Source organism: Urocitellus parryii, chromosome 9 (genome assembly GCF_045843805.1).
Source record: "Urocitellus parryii isolate mUroPar1 chromosome 9, mUroPar1.hap1, whole genome shotgun sequence".
Classification (NCBI taxonomy): Eukaryota; Metazoa; Chordata; class Mammalia; order Rodentia; family Sciuridae; genus Urocitellus; species Urocitellus parryii.
Window position 1 is genome coordinate 72749445 of NC_135539.1, and position 17321 is coordinate 72766765.

General features: G+C 37.8%; 2 protein-coding genes across 3 annotated transcripts in view; one reads left to right on the forward strand and one right to left on the reverse strand.

Annotated features, from left to right (window-relative positions):
* The window catches only part of Kin (Kin17 DNA and RNA binding protein), a 36397-nt gene extending 26267 nt beyond the window's left edge, over window positions 1-10130 (forward strand). The window contains exons 13-14 of one of the 2 annotated variants that reach the window (XR_003301077.2): window positions 7673-7780; window positions 9486-10130. Coding sequence is in view for 1 of the 2 variants with exons in the window: in XM_026391811.2 (XP_026247596.1) it covers window positions 510-572 (63 nt within the window). In the remaining variant the exon portion in view is untranslated. Of the gene's footprint in view, window positions 1-509; window positions 1325-7672; window positions 7781-9485 lie in introns of those variants that run through there. The other variant, XM_026391811.2, reaches the window with a different exon arrangement.
* The window catches only part of Itih2 (inter-alpha-trypsin inhibitor heavy chain 2), a 36192-nt gene continuing 24832 nt past the window's right edge, over window positions 5962-17321 (reverse strand). Inside the window, exons 14-21 of the mRNA XM_026391810.2 lie at window positions 17159-17298; window positions 15251-15420; window positions 12017-12154; window positions 10925-11038; window positions 10137-10335; window positions 9324-9496; window positions 7939-8050; window positions 5962-6295 (exon numbers count right to left, since the gene is read on the reverse strand). Coding sequence (XP_026247595.1) covers window positions 6148-6295; window positions 7939-8050; window positions 9324-9496; window positions 10137-10335; window positions 10925-11038; window positions 12017-12154; window positions 15251-15420; window positions 17159-17298 — 1194 coding nt within the window. The 3' untranslated portion in view covers window positions 5962-6147. The remainder of the gene's footprint in view (window positions 6296-7938; window positions 8051-9323; window positions 9497-10136; window positions 10336-10924; window positions 11039-12016; window positions 12155-15250; window positions 15421-17158; window positions 17299-17321) is intronic.

Sequence of the window (17321 nt, forward strand, 5' to 3'; positions counted from 1 at the left end):
TATGTATGAAGTTTAAAAGGGGTATTCTTCATCACGGAAGAGTTCTTTTCTGAGTTGTAATTTGTAGAGCCAGGTCATTCCTATTAGTGGCTCTGCCATTTTAAGAAGTGGCACCTGCAGGTGCCATGTCAGGCAGAACACAGAGGAGCATGACAGATTGCAGGTAGGCAGCTGGTGTGGCTGGATCATAGCTTCTGCTCATGCCTATGGGCTGGAGCTCCATTTATGGCCACATCAACCCACCAAGGGAATCAGGAAGTACAGCTGCTTATTAGGGAAACTGAGAAGATGCTGCACAGCTGGGAAGTCTCTGTCACTATGTCTGCTGATTACATTAATTAGAATGCCATAGATTATTTTTTAAATGCACAGATGTACAGAAATATTAGCTACCTCATGATATTCTAGGGATATGGAAAAGGTAAATTTTGTCCATAAGTGTGGTGTCATTTTTTTCCCCTTTTAAATACATGTGTTTTTAACCTTCTCTAAATTATTTTAATTTGTAGGGCCCTTTAAAAGGACGCAGAGTTGAAGGAATTCAATATGAAGACATTTCTAAACTTGCCTGAGTTTGAAAATTTGTTAACAATACATTAAAATTCTAAAGCATCAAATTGGTGTTTGCCAAGACATTATGAGACTCTACTGTGTTAGGGTATTTCTTTTATATAAAACAAATAGATTTATTTAAATATTACTGTATAGTTGTTGTGAAACTTATAGAAAAATCTAATTATGTCTACTGAAGTATCAAGACTATGTAATTTTTCCTTGTTTTTTCTTTTTTTTGTAATATTTCCTTGATTTTTTATTTTCATTAAAGAACGTTATTGGAGAGTGTTTTATATTGGATAATTTAGAATCATATAATCAGAGAAAATCTTTCATGTACTCTAAATTTATATTTTCCATAGTAGAATAGTAAAATTGAACTCTAAGTATAAATTTTAAAAAGCAAAGCTACAAATATAATAGTAGCTTTATTGTGATATAATTTACACATTTAAAATGTACACTTCAATGGTTTCCTATATTTATAGAGTTGTGCAACCATTTCCATATCTAATTTTTTTAGGATATTTTTATCACCTTGGAAGGAAAGCCTGTACACAATCTTTATTCCTCCCAGTCACTCCCAGTTTCTGGCAACCATTAATCTACTTTCTGTCTTTACGGATTTGCCTAGTCTAGACGTTTTAAATAAATGGAGTAACCTAACATGTGGTCTTTTAAGACTGGCTTCTTAATACTTTGCTAAATAATTTCAAGATTTATAAATGTTGCAGTGCTTCATTTCTTTTTATTGCCAAATAAAATTCACTGCGTGGATAGACTACATTTGTTCATCCATTCATCAGTTGATAGGCATTTGGCTATCTCTGTTTTTCAGTTATTATGGATAACGCTACTCTGACACTTGTGTAGATGTATGTTTTCAATTCCTAGGAGTAGACTTGCATAGTCACATTAGAGTTTATATCCTGTTTAATATTTTTGAGGAACTGAACAGTTTTACAAAGCAACTGCATCACACCAGCAATGGTGAACTATCCATTTTTAAATAAATAGAGCATCATATTATTTGGGAATGCAGAAGACTGGAAACCCTCCTCATACTTGCCTATGCTCACCTCCCCACCAAAACAGGAAATGTATGGTTCACATCATTGAGCATGAGCAGATGCAGTGAAATCCAAGTATGAATGGTCTTATTGGGGCTTGTTCTCTTCGTTGGTTCCATTCTCAGGCATTCTTAAAAGAACAAGATGATTCCCAATGTCTCCAGTTTACATCTTACTTTCAGTAGCACCAGTTAAAAAAGAAAGAAAGAAAAAAAAAAAGACTATCTTCTATATTGATTCTTATGGAAGGCCTGCATTAGTCTTATTAGACCATACCTGGTAAAGTCATTCCAAAGAAAAGGATGGAATATGCTGACTGTCCAGACCAGCGTTGTATGCCAGCCCCTGGGCCATCTTGCTTGGAATGAAAGTAGAGGAGGGCTGAGAATTTCTGTTATCAGATGATGGGAGAATATATGCTAAAAGTAGAAACATAAGAGGCAAGATAAGAAATAGTGACAAGAAGATATTAGTACCTTTACAGAAAGTATTTAGGGATGGGTTAAAAATCTTTCCAAAATAACTTGACAGTGTGGTATCATGGAAAACAACTGGGTCTTGGGGCTGGACAGATGTAAGGTTGAAAATGTTAGCTAATCTATTCTCTGCCTATATAATCTTAGAAAGTTAATGTTTGTGAATCATAATAATTTCAATGTGTAAGTTTTCAAAAATAATGTGTCCATGCAGAGCTGATGTTAGAACTGCAGAGAATTAAGATTAAAAAAAAAGAAAAAGAGGGGCCAGGGTTGTAGCTCAATGGTAGAACCCTTGGCTAGCATGTGTGGGGCACTGGGTTCAAATCTCAGCACCACATACAAATGAATAAATAAAATAAACATGTTGTGTCCATCTACAACTTAAACAGGTATCTTAAAAGAGACAGAAAATACATATAAAGTGTCAGACATAAAGCTTGGCACATAGTAGCTGTTTGGAAATGTCAGTGAGTAGTAGTGTCAGTAAATATAATCAAGCATTTGAAGCCAGCCCCAGCATGAATCTGATCCAAAGAATTTCAGTAAGGAGAAGTTCTTAATAATAGTGTAACTGAAAAGTGTGCCAAATTAGATCTACTTCCTTGAAATCCTTAATTTTGGAATAAACTCAGTGATTTTCTTCAGAGAGAAATGATTCTTTCTTACCTCTGTCATTTTTTTCCTCTCAACATCTTCCTGAACTTATCTTGGAATGAAATAAAGTAGTGTGCTTCAAGTTAAATTCATTAAAAAAATATCTGAAGCACAAAAATGTGATCCTAAAGTACAGAAATATTTTTATCCTCTAAGGTCTTAGGCCAATAGTGGTTACATTAAGCAGTAGGACAGCAGACACCCCAAATCAGGTCTTACATTGGCTTTTCTTTATAAAAGATCATAAGCTATTCTTTTCCTTTAAAAAAAAAAAACAGACTTTAAAGCGTTTCTATAGGTTTTGACAAATGTATACTGTGTGTCCACTATTACGGTGTCATACATAGTACTTTCACTGTCCTAGGAAGCCTCCGTGCTCTGCCTATTCATCCCTCTTCATCCCTCAAATTCCTGTTCTTTTCACTATCTCCATAGTTTTGCCTTTTCCAGAATGTCATATAGTTGAAATCATAGGCTGTAGCCTTTTTCTTTCACATAATACACATTTAAGATTCCCCTGTGTCTTTTCATGGCTTGATATCTCATTTCTTTTTTTTTTTTAATTTTTTTAAGTTGTAGATGAACACAGTGTCTTTATTTATTTATTTTTATGTGGTGCTGAGGATTGAACCCAGTGCCTCATATGTGCTAGGCAAATGCTTTACCACTGAGCCACAACCCCAGCCCCCTCATTTCTTTTTAAGGCTGAATAATAATCTTGATTGTCTGGATCTTCCATAATTTACCCATTCAACTACTGAAGGATACCTTGGTTGCTTCCAAGTTTTGACAGTTATGAATAAAGCTGCTGTCAACATCCTGGGTGCAGGTTTTTGTGCAGATACAGCTCATTTTTCTATATTTCTGAGAAGCAAATATTTTCGAAAGCTAATCAATAGGCAGCTAGTGTGGTAGTTGTTTCTTTCCAACTGTTCCCATTAATTTGTTCCCTTTGTTTGAAATAAGAGTATGTTTTGTTTGTAAGAGACTACCAAACTCTCTTCCAAAGTGGTTTTACTATTTTGCATTTCCACCACTTCACATCTTTACCAACATTTGGCCATGTCCATTCATGTTCTGGGTTTGGGCTCTCCTAATGTATATGTAGGTATCTCATTGTGTTAATTTGCAATCCCTTAATGACATGATGCTGAGCATCTTTTCATCTCCTTATTTGCCATCTGTTTATCTTTGGTGAAATATCTTTTTTCAGGCCTTTGCTCATTTGTAAACTGGACCATTCATTCTCCTGTTGTGTTTTAAGAATTTTTTTTAATAAGGGTTTTTTATCATATATGTCTTTTGTAAATATTTTCTCCAAACAGTGGCTTTGTTTTCTCTCTCTCTCTCTTTTTTTTTTTTTTCTCATCAGTGTTCCTGAGATTATATGAAAGTTTTAGCATTGCTACCCTGGGAGATAAAATGCCAGAATTTTGTTTACTAGAATACCATTAAATTCCATTACCTTATTTGCTGATTTCCCCTTTGTCTTCTGGTGTCCTCTTCCAGCCCCAACCACCTATCAGTTTTTGCTGACAGAACAGAGTCACATTCATTAAGTAAACATTTACTGAGTACCTCTAGTCTGTAAGAATGATATGTAAGAATGAGAAGCAGGTATCAACCCAAGGTGCATATTGTATAGAAATTCAGAGTGTTCATTGGTACTCAAATGAAGTAATAATAAGCCCATAGTAAGCAACTCCATAATGTGAAGTACTTAGTTAAAAATCTGCCATGACTTTGCTAGGCCCTAAGAGACTATTCACTGATACCAGTAAAATGGAAGCACAGGGTTAGAGTATGAATCAGCCTTGATTGTAAATTAGTCATTAGGTTGACCAAAGTGACCCCAGAAATATTAGCTGTATAATTAAGTCATTATGCCATTAAAGAGAAGCATCTTTGTTTTTTCTTTTTCTTATGTGGATATTTCAGAAAAATTTACCAAATAAATTTGGCCAGTAAAAAAGAAGTTTTAAGAAAAAAAAAATACTTGGGGAATGGAGAATGGATATTGGCCAAATCATATTGTCATATTGTGTGCATGTATAAATATATAACAGTAAATCCCACAATTATTACAACTATAATGCACAAATAAAAATATGGAAAAATATGAAGTTTTTAATAGCACATAAGCATCTGCATGTTTCTAGGCAACCGGGAAATTTTTTCCTTGATTTTTACTGGATCTTTGGAGTTACTTGTATCTCCTTCCATAGGATAAGGCTAGCTAAAAGATGCCACTTCATGTATTAGTGATCCTTAAGAGTATGTAGTGTGACTCACATAAACCAGCAGACGCCAAAATCACTCCTGATTCTTAGTTCATTTTTCTACATGTTGACTGTGATGCTTTTGAATTGTGTTAATTTATTCATTTCTTTGAATGGACTGTTTCCAACCCTAAAAAAATTGTTTAAATTTCAGTAATTAAAAAGCACAGTAATTTAAAGCTAATTTAAAAACAAACAAACTTGGGACTGGGACTGTGGCTCAGCGGTAGAGCACTAGCCTAGCACATGCGAGGTGCTGGGTTCGATCCTCATAAAAATAGATAAATAAAATAAAGATATTGTGTAAAACAACAAGGAAACAAACTGTGACCAAGGTTATGATCTGAACCATTACTCTGTTTTTTCTTAAACATAAGGCTTGCATTTTCCTGACAGTAAGACATATATTTAATTATTTTTATGGTGACTGTGTGATTGATATTTAGGAAAAGCTTTGACTATAGGTTACATAAGTCCTAAAGATGGTTAAGCCAGTTTTTAAAAATAAATTTCTATAGGTTTTATTTTTCTCTAGAATGCCAAGATATCCAGTCCTCATGAACTGGAAAGGATGTTAAGGGCCAACACCATGAAGGGAATCCTAACAAAGTACATCAGGTCATCTCAGCTCCCTTGATAAAATTGTCCCTACCAAGAGTGACAGGTTTTTAGTATAAATCTCCACAAAGCAACTAAGATCAAGCAACTTCCCATATTCATTTTCCATGTTCACAAATAACCTCGTAATTGAACTTCCTATGTGATTAACAGTGTAAAAAATATTCTCCATCTGCAAGGTCAAGGACCTGACATTCAACACTAGTGAAATTATCACAGTAAATGCCAAATCTAGGGCTCTGTCTAGATGCCACCCTGACTTGCCAAAGCACAGTACTTTGCATCACTCAATTAATACACCTTAGCATCTGAAAAATGCAACAGCATCATAAGGCTTCATTGCAAAATATTTATTTTATTCAGATGTGTTGAACAGGCTTTATAAACCTCCATGGCACCTGCGGTTTTTTAACTATTCAACTGAGGAATGACTGCAAAAGTGGCAGGGAAAAAATGTATATTTATATGTAGAATTTTCAAAACTATAAACCTTTAAGGCCATTTAAGAATGCTATAGAGATGAGGCACAAAGTAGTCCTTGTAATGTCCATCGATGAAACCTTTGCCACTGTTGTGCACAAACCAACAGGGAACATCTGTTCCAAACACTATATCTGTTCTGTAGTCTTTCTGGAATCCTCTGTAAGGAAAATAGTACACACGATTAGGGAACAGACCAGGCACTCCAGTCAGGCATAGCAAGAAACAAGACACCCTCTTTTCCATGCTGTTTGTTGTGCTTTTTTATTACCATTATCTTGCCCACCCCTACCGTATCCCTGCTCCCCCGAGTTGTATGACATGTCAAGTCTGGACATGGCTGTTAGAAGGACAGAGATTAAGCAGTGTGTCTTTACTATTCAAGGAATCCTTACAGAGGTTGACCCCTGTGAACCCTTCAGGCAAAGTAGAGAGCAGTCATTTAATCCAAGTGGAAAGACAGGAATACAATCCCAAAAAGTTGTAGACTAACCTCACATTAACTCTGAGGGACCTCGGACTTAAGGATAAATGTTTTATTTGAGAGTGATACCTGCTGTTTGAGTAAATTTGTGTCCTTCACTTGAAGGACAAAAAAAGCCAATGATTTGGAAAGGTATACAACACATTGCTATTAATGAGCCTTAAAAGCCCACAGGTCAACTCTACTTCAATTATGAATCATGAGATACTTTCAGTAGGGGAAGCTGAGGCCCAGCACCAGCCTCTTGTAGAATAGATGCTCTTTTACCGAGCTTCATGTGATTGATTGCTGTGGTGCTTACCCCTTGGCCATCACGCTTGCTGCTGCCCACTGGGAACTCACTGTTCTCTATCTAATGAACCAAAACAAGTTGAGTAGTCCAAACCAAGAATCCCTGTTTGGTTCACAAATTTAGTTTTGTGGTGGCACTTATAATTTTATGGCCTAATTATTGCAATGTTATGATTTGATTGAGTATGTGAAAGCCAATAACATTTGTGTGCAGGAATAGTCTTTTTTTTTTCTCTCTCTCTCCTACTGAGGATTGGACCCAATGGTGTTCTACCACTGATCTGCATCTCCAGCTTTTTATTTTATTTTTTTTATTTCGAGACAGAATCTGGCTAAGTTGCCCAGGTTGGCAGCGAACTTGCCATCTTCCTGCCTCAGTCTCCCAAGTAACTGGGATTATAGGCATGTACACAGCACCCAGCTAGGAAGAGTCATTTTTAATAAAGCAAAGTTGGCTGCTTTATAATAACTCTAAAAAGACAAAAACTGCTTTAAAATGGTATCAAATTAGGCATGGATGAGAAGACTGGGGAAAATTTATAAAGATTTTACAAGTTTTATAACTTGTAACACTCAGAATGTTTTATAAGTTCTCACTTCAAATTGAAGCATATGGATATGATTTGTGTAAGAATAGCTACACAAAAATGAATTCAGTAAATCCATACTCAAAAAGAAGGCTCACATAAAAATATACTTTCGTTCTCTACACTGTGGCTCATGGGTATTTTTATGATTTCTTCCTTTGGTTAACTTTTTCAGTTATCCAACTTGTGAGCAGAGAGCTTCCAATGTATGAAGATGAGAACAATAGATTCATTAATCTTGGCATTTCCTAATGCACACTTATAGTCATTATTGACACTTAAGGTAGGCCATCGAAGTGTCCTTATGGAAATGACATGTATTTATGTGTCTATTCCTGATGCATTGTTGAGTTTGACAGCTTTTCTTGCTCTTTCTTTTGCTGCATAAGTCCAATCCAACAGGGAACCCTTTTCATCACTGCATAAGCATCCAAGGCCTACCTGGTGACAGTCAGCTTCTGTCCTTTCACTTGCATGCTTGCCTCTGGCTTCTCAGGGTCCTTTCCTGGTCTCTCATTGAAGATGTGTATCTTTGGCTCGTGCATGAACTGGCCTAGTAAAACAAAATCCAGACATTTATTTACATGTAATCCAAAGTTTCATTGGATCCAAGTGACATTTTGGTCCTCCTTCCAGAATTTCTAGGGTAGAAAGACATATTGAGAGGTAAAAGGAGCAGCAAAGGGAGGGAAGGGTTCTTCCTGAAAATGATTTCCCATGATCATTTTTTATACATGAGGCTGACCCACTGGACTATTAGTAAAACCACCCAAGTGATGGTGAGGACAGGGGTGAGGTCGGCATTGGAGAGCACAGGTCAAACCATAGGAACATGTCTGTGATGTACATTTGAACTCTTAAAATACCAGGGAATGTAGTCCCTGGATGTTCTACTTGTTATCAAAGACTTCCTAAACCAGTTCACCTCCCTTCCACTACAAAACAGTCTTCTCTTAACTTGCCCCATTTGTGATGCTGAAACCCTGGCCCTAGAAGCCCCTGTCTGGAAAGATGAATGCTCCTGGCCATCTTATTCCTGAGTCACCACATTGTATGGGTCCTCTACCCCTGAGTCCACTTCTGCTCTCTTCCCAACTTCTTTTTTTTATTATTAGTTACACATGACAGTACAATGATCTTGACAATTCATACATTTGAATCAAGTGGGGTATAATTTCTCATTTTTCTGATTGTACAAGTTGCAGAATCACATTGGTCATACAGTCACCTGTATACATACAGCAATAATAATGTCTATTTTATTTTGGTGCCCTTCCTATCCCCCCTTCCCCTCCTTTCCCCTCCCATTACATTTCTCTACCCAATCTAATGTGACACACTTCTTTTTTTTTTCTCCTCACAACATCATACATGTATTCTGTATAACGATGAGGGTCTCCTTCCATCTTCCCTGCAATTCCCCTTCTCCCTCCCATTCCCTCCCACCTGTCTTCCCTATTTAGTGGTAATCTTCTTCTCATGCTCTTCCTCCCTATCCCATTTTGAGTCACCCCTCTTATATCAGAGAAGACATTCAGCATTTGTTTTTTAGGGATTGGCTAACTTCACTTAGCACAATCTGCTCTAATGCCATCCATTTCCCTGCAAATGCCATGATCTTGTTATTTTTTAGTGCTGAGTAATATTCCATTGTGTATAAATGCCACATTTTTTTTATCCATTCATCTATTGAAGGGCATCTAGGTTGGTTCCACAGTCTAGCTATTGTGAATTGTGCTGTCTTCCCGAAACTTCTAACGACCCTCATCCAAGTCACTAAAGACAGAGTGGCCCTGCATATGCCCCATGGTTGAGAGACAATTTACCTAAAAGTCCATGCACATTAGGGGAAAACTTGTTTGTGGGGGGAATGTAGATCCCCAGAAAGTCTACGTTGATTGGATGCTTCTTCCAAACACGATGCAGTAGAACAGAAAAGGATATCTCCTTATCCAGGGTCACAGTCACAGTTTTTTCTTTCTTCACAGAGACAAGCACCCTAGTGTGAAAGTCAACAAGAAAGGAAAGGATTCCAGAAGAGACTTCTTTAGCAAGTCATTCTCACCCCCAATATATACTCTCCATACCTCCCAGTACAATTCCCCTTGTGTTTTAAGAGCTTTCCCATGTTTTTGCTACAGAATGCTGGAGGTTTTGTTGTTGTTGTTGTTGTTTGTTTGTTTGTTTTTGTGGTGCTGGGGATTGAACCCAGGGTCTTGTGCATGTGAGTCAAGCACTCTACCAACTGAACTATATTCCCAGCCCTCAGAATGCTGTTCTTTTAACTCCCAGCTCTAAAATTCTGTCAATTTGCATGTTTATAGGTAAACCATCAATTAACAGATACTAATTGGTAAGACACATGGGGCTTGGAGCAGGCTCCCTGACAGAGTCAGCTGGGGATTTCGGTTGATGAGTTTGTTTACTGATCCAACGCATGTATTAGGCCAGGCACTGAGACATAGTAGTGACCAAAAAGCTACCTGGAAGAGTATGGTAGGTAAGAACAACTTTCTTGAGCCTTGGCTTCCTTATGCTTAAACTGATTATTTTAAATTCTGTGTTGATGTTGATGTTTGGATTTATTTGTGCAGCCATGCCTCAAAGACAGGAATCCATTCAGATGGAGTAATACTTGCCTCTGATTAATGATGTGAGCTGTGTCAGACCAGGACAAGATGGATGTATGAGAACCACGACTCAGGGTGATGGTCTCAGTGCTGATTTCTATTTTCAGGTCTTCATTTTGGAAGTAAAATCCCAGTTTTCCAAAATAGGTTCTTAGCTTTCCATTCTGAGGCTTCTTTGCACCAATAAGCTGACCATTCACTAAAATCCCTGTAGAAGAAAAAAATCTTTTTTTTTTCTTGTGGGCCCTTTTTTTTTTAATGTATGTCTGGGCACCATAATTCAAATTTTATAAAACTTGACAATTTGAGAATAATAATATTATTTTGCTTCAGAATTTGTTTTTTTAAAAATTTCATTTTATAACTGATATGTTTTATTATGAAGTAATTATATCATAATAAGATAAGCTAGTTTATCCTTTCAATGTAGGTTTTGAATTATGATTGTTCCAGACTCTTCAGAATATATTTATTATAATTTAATTTTTCACTGATTATCAGATTTCTAAAAGTATAGAATTTCTATTTAGAAGAGACACAGAGAAATCCCAGGTAGTGACAGGGAAGCGTGGCAATTATCTTTTTTTTTTTTTTTAAAGATAGAGTGAGAGAGGAGAGAGAGAGAGAGAGAATTTTTAATACTTATTTTTTAGTTCTCCACAGACACAACATCTTTGTTGGTATGTGGTGCTGAGGATCGAACCCGGGCCGCACGCATGCCAGGCGAGCACGCTACCGCTTGAGCCACATCCCCAGCCCTAATTTTCTAATTCAAAAATAAGATCCTTTTATTTTACCTGATTCTGGATCAGAAACCAGATTGAGGATTTTTCCAGGTTCTGAGTCAATATTAAAGCAAATATTCTTTTGGCTTTTTGGCAGATAAATGATGAAATGGGGGTCATTTTCAACTGGAAAACATACAAGGAAAATGAAAACAAGATCATTAAAAGAAATTATTTTGAACAGTATTTTATTGCTGAACACCTTTAATTTAATCAGAAAAAGTATCTACTGTGCTTCCATTATTGATCAGGTTCTGTTTTAGGCCTGGGTATCCAGTGGTCCATACCCTCTTGACCCTTTGTCTTGGATCATCTATCAGTATTTATGTTTTTTAATAAATATAGTGGATATTTATTTTGTACCTCTTACATATGTACTAGGCTAAATACTGGAGATAAAATTAAATCAAAAGATAAAAGGAATAAGAAACATACATGTATGAGAAACCCATATATATAACAAATACAGGTAAGAAACACACACTCTATAGACATTTTTTAAGTAAAATAGAGATGTATTCATATGCAGTAAAGAAAAATAAAGGAGACATAAAATAGATAAGTCACAGAAGTGAAATGAGGTCACTTGAAATATCCACCAAAGCCCTGGCTAAGTTTCCTCTGTCGCAGAACAATGTCTGATGTGTTTCTTGAGAAGTTCCTTCTGAGGATCTCTTGATTGATAGAAGAGTCTACATTCTAGGGAATCTAGACAGCTGCTCTTTCTAGGAACAATAGGAAAGACCCTTCCATGAACAATTCAAAAAAAACCACGTTAGGCAGGTACTTGGGACCTTCGTCTAGAGAACAGAACCCAGGAGCACCCAGCTACATGACAGCCGCACACAAGATAAGGAAGAGTCCTCAGAATGCAATCCACCTTTCTGGCCCTTTGATCTTGGACTTCCAGCCACCAGAATTGAGATAAATGAATGTCTGTGATTTAGATGCCCCAGTCTGATATTTTGTTCCAGCAGCTTGGGACTTGTCTTCTTTCAACGGAAGTCAAAGATGCCTACTTCCCCAGCACACAGTGATTTTATTCAGGCACAGAAGTGCACCACAAGTGAGAAGGTGGAAGAGTGTGCATTGAAGCTCTGTTACCTCTTATCACATGTGGAGGGGGCGTGGACTCAAGCAGCTGTCCCCCTATCACAGGCATGGCCATCACTGGTGTTGGAGAAGGCTTGGCCCAAGATGGGATGGAACCTGGAGCAACTTTGCTGCCATAATACAAGGCACCTGTGCAGGAAAAAAAAACTGTATCCGTTAGTTTCCATAGAAATTTCAAGAATCCTTTTTCATTCATTCTTTCTTTCTCTTTTAGCAGCCCCCAGAGGCTCTTGGTGGAAGTTTTATCTCCCCATTTTTTTTTTTCCAGTTCTAGGGATTGAATCCAGGGCCTAATACATGCTAGGCTAGTGCTGTACCACTGAAAAACACCTTCAGCCCCTTCCCCCATTTTTTTTTTTTTTTTTTTTTTGCGAGGTGATAACTACCAGAGTTTGAACTCAGGAGCACTTACTTAACCACTGAGCCACACCCCCAGCCCTATTTTGTATTTTAATTAGAGACAGGGTCTCCCTGAGTTGCTTAGTGCCTCACTTTTGCTGAGGCTGGCTTTGAACTCACAATCCTCCTGCCTCAGCCTCCTGAGCCACTGGGATTACAGGTATGCGCCACCATGCCTGGCCCTCTTTCCCCCTTTTTATTCCAGAGATCTCTGCTCTCCCACTGGCATCCCAGGAGGAGAGGCTGTGCTAGAGTTCTCCCAGGGTCCAGAAGCTGAGGAAGGATCTGCAGTAGGAGGAACTGATGACTACAAATCTTTCTAGAACTCGCCAAACAACAAGCTGAATCCATTTCACTTTCTGAAGAGGTCCCTATCCAAGAGAGAGACTGTGTTACACAAGAAGGATTCTGATATTCAGTCATTCTCCCTGCTTTGAGAAACACAGGCAATTTCCCAGCCTTAGTTTTTCCCTAGATCAGTTTAGGTGTGAGGGCCTCGATCTGTTGTAATCAGGGATGTCAGAAGTCAGAGTTCCACAAACCCTGGACCAGTGCAATAAACTTGGCATCCCACTTGAGCACAATTAAAAATGCAGAAAGCAATCCCTCCAATGGATGCAGCTCATTCTCAAGACAAGGTCTCTAAGAAAGAGGGAAAGGATCTAGTAAACTGGAAGCCCTTCTAGCCTCGGTTATGTACCCCAGGGGCTACCTGGAGACTTTTTACAGGACACAGAGGGCAAGGAGAGCATTTAAGGCCATTTGTAGATTCAGAGCTTCCACATATACTTTTCCTAAGACCCCTTTCTCCTAGAGTATAAATGGAAGGCAGTTGATTCTCCTGCCCTCCCTCATCTAAAGTCCCCAGGAATCAAAGCGTCCATTTGAATGTAGGTACAGCCTTTAAAACTCAGTGACTCCAATGACTGGTGACAAGTCAGATGGTTACTCATTCTTTACTTTCAGTAAAATTGAGAAGGGTTCACATTGTCAGCTGACAAATCATTGAAGTTTTGAATGCTTGAATTTGAGAGTTTGGGCATATAACTGTGGTGGAATTCAGACAAGCAAGTGACATTTCTAATAACAAGCTCTTTCTCTTTCATTCCTATCTAACTTATCTGTGTCAACAATGTTTATCAGTACTTAAGCCTGTAAAGCTGTTTTTTTATTTTTATTTTTTAAACATAGAATTGAAGCTGAATCCTGTATCTTTCAGTCTATCCATAAACAGTACTTACCATGAATACTTGAAGGAAGACTCAGCCACATTTTTTCTCATTAGGAGATGATTTTACTTCAATCAAATTTTACTTCTTATGTATTTCAAAATTTATATCATATTAATGTTATTTTGATCAATGTCTACTAACACTGTAGTAATTTTAATAAAATATAATCCAGAAGAAAAATTTGAATGGTTAGAATCTTATGGTGAAGTGGCACTCCCTTTCTTCACAGAAAAGTCTTAACTGGGCTTCTCTAGAAATCTTCACCATGGCTGATTTTAGGACTGTCGGCAAAAGAGTCTATGCAAAAGAGTTCAATGTAGATAAACTTCCTATTTTCGAGTTGCCCTGATTTACTTGGTCACTGGCAGGGAAGATACCAGCACTCCAGGTGCTGGACACCCCCTTACTAGTTTTTCACAAATATATCCAGTATAGTAGTTTATAGAAATGTGCAAACAAGGCTTTGAGCTGGGCTTCACAGAGATGTCTTCATTTTTAAGATAAGTTATCAATTGGTCTCCATGGTAACAGCTGGCAGGGGGAGGAAAGAAAGGGGAGAAGAAGCTCTCCCCTTCTCAGGAGTTGTCCTTGAAGAATTAACTTGCCCAAAACAATGAAAGAAAAAGCTGCTTTTATGTGAACTTCTGCAGACTGTGAACTTCTGAGCCCTTCCCCTTACATGCTGGGTATAAAACTCTGAAACTCCCTGAACTCGGGGTTCAGGGGATTGATTGATTACAGCAAAAGCTGTGCCCTCTGAACCTGGCTGCAACTAAATAAAACTATTTCCTGCTATCTTTGGTGCCTTGCCTCATCTGTCCCTACAACAATGGTACAACTCTTAAATTTGAAAGTTAAACAAATATAAGCAAGAGAGAGAAAGAGAGAGAGAGAGAGAGCAAAATAAGCAAACATTTTTCTTGCAGGGAAGCAAGGTGATTAATAAGACTTTGATGCATAAAAATAGATTACATTAGCATATTTTGTGAGGAGAAAGTGGAATGGAAATAAACACAAGTTCAACTAGAAAAAAAAGAACAAATATAAACATTTTAGTAATTAAAATAGAATTTATTCATGCATGTTTTAGATGGATGATGGTGAGTATCACAATAAGTGTTCTGTCTCATTAGATATGTTCAAAACAGTGGCATCATTTTATTTTACAGAGTCAATGTTTACGATATGCCAGAAATATATTTGTCTCCATGATTTAAATAGGATGAAAAAAAATTAAATGTTGATTTAAAAAATAAGTGTGGGAATTGTGCTCTATATATATACTATGAATTGAAATGCATTTTGCTGTCATGTATAACAAATTAGAATAAATAAATAAATTTAAAATTAAAAAAATGAGTGTGGGGGTTCAGTGGTCTTCATAATTCCTTTGGGAGAATATGAGTAAAAATGTTCAAAGACCATAATGATAAACCATCCATATTAAAGTAAGTTTAATATGCAATCTCAGGCAGGCAGGGACATGAGCTGGGAGCAAGAGGTGGGTTAGGGACAGGACAGAGCAGAGGCCCTAGACCTCAGCATAGAACAAGAAAGCTGCCCTGACATTACTTCACCAGATGAAAACACTGACCTGAACAGCAAGAGTGATCATGTGGAGGGGAGTCGGCCAGCATGCGCTCGTCCCCAGCTTCATTCTCAATCACCATCGCAGTCAGTGGGGTCACAATATGATGTTCTAGAGACATCTGCAGGATTGTTTTTGTAATCTTCCTTTTGGCTGCAGCTGTAGGAGCCAGGCTTCTGCATCCAGGAAATAGAAGCATTACAGGTATTTGAAGGGGGAACTCAGATCCCATTCCCACCCACCTCCACTACTGATGTCCAGCCAGGGCCTGGGCAGGGGGCCACGGTGCACAAGGCAGAGGGAAACAGAACTAAATGGCTTCATGAAGCTACTATGTATTTTATCTAGCTATGTAGTCCAAGGGATTGTTTACATAAGCTATTTTTCAGAGAAGCTTTAGGTTCACAGTGAAATCAAGCAGAAAGTACTAAGATATTACCTGTGGGCCCCCTGTCCAGCTCTGGACATCTTCCACCAGAGTTGTACATTTGTTACAATTGATGAATAGACATCCATCAATTGTAACTTAAGTCATAGGTCAATAGTTTACATTAGGATTTACTCTGGATGTTGTTTTATGCTATGGTTTGAACAAATGAACAATATGTATCCTCCACTGTAATATCATACAGAATAATTTTCACTGTCCTAAAAATGTTCTGCGCTCCATATATTCTTTGCTTCCCTGAACCAGATCAGTGGCAACCACTGATTTGAGATTGTTTTTTTTAATCGATATTTAACTTCAGCAGCAGTTTGCTCTATACCTTTAAATATATTCAGTGTGCTTCTACCCAAGGGGCAGGGATGTTTCTCAAATAGCTTACAGCCTGTTTATTTATTTATTTTTTTATAATCTTATCGACATCAGGGATTTTCTCTGCAAATCCAGCTATATAATAGTATTTCATTTTCCCAGCCTAGTTTAGATCACCCTATTTCATCTTCTTGGGAATCTGATCTAACAGGTGGAGTGGGCTTGGGAACGGTAATTTTTATCAAACATCCCATGTAATTCTGATGCAGGTGGTCAAAGAACTGTACACTACTCTAGTGATAGATAAGTTTTTATGTTGGAGGGTTATGATGCAGCTCGACTGAGAAGCCAGGGGTGACGTAGATGAGTATCAGGGAGCCCTTCCTGGGGGACATTGTAATCTTATAATCATATATTTCTCTTTAGACAATAACCTGCTTTCAAGAGCAAATGTAAATTAATTACTCATATACACAGCAACACAGATGAATCTCATAGATATCATACTGAGTGAAAGAAGCTAGAAACAGATAGCATGGTTATGTGACACTTAGAACAGGCAAAACTAATTGATGGTGACAGAAATCAGACTAAATGGTTTCCACTGGAGATGAAAGAAAGAGAATAAAGGAACCCTCACTGGTTCTATTTCTGGATCTGGGTGGTGATTACATGGGCAATATATATAAAAATTCATTAAACTGCACACTTAAAATGAATGCACTTCACATACTCTATGTATATTATACCTTAATCAAAAAGAAAGTTAGACAGATGTGGTGACACACGTCTGTAATCCCAGTGGCTCAGGAGGCTGAGGTGGGAGCATCGTGAGTTCAAAGCCAGCCAGAAACAGGGAGGCACTAAGCAATTCAGTGAGACCCTGTCTCTAAATAAAATACAAAATAAGGCTGGGGATGCGGCTCAGTGGTTGAATGCCCCTGAGTTCAACCCCTGGTACCAAAAAAAAAAAAAGGAAAGAAAGAAAGTTAATCCAGCTTTAGTTGTAGTAATGGGAACCCCTGGAAGTTAATAACACAACCTTATATTAATTTGCTGCCTTTCTTGGTTGCAAACCTTTTGTGCATGAACTCAAACATTGTGGGTGAACATTTCACTTTTACAAATCACTCTAGTGTGGACTCTTCCCTCCTTACCGCTCCACTAGCAGTTGATTGATTGTTAGATAGGCCCACAATTTCTTGGTGAAATCAGGATCTGCATGCTTGTCTTTTGATAGGAAATCCTCCAGGTCATCCATCTGGGCCAGGGTTTCCAAGACCAACTCTGTGTTAGCCTAGAGGACAGAGGGTTCATTTG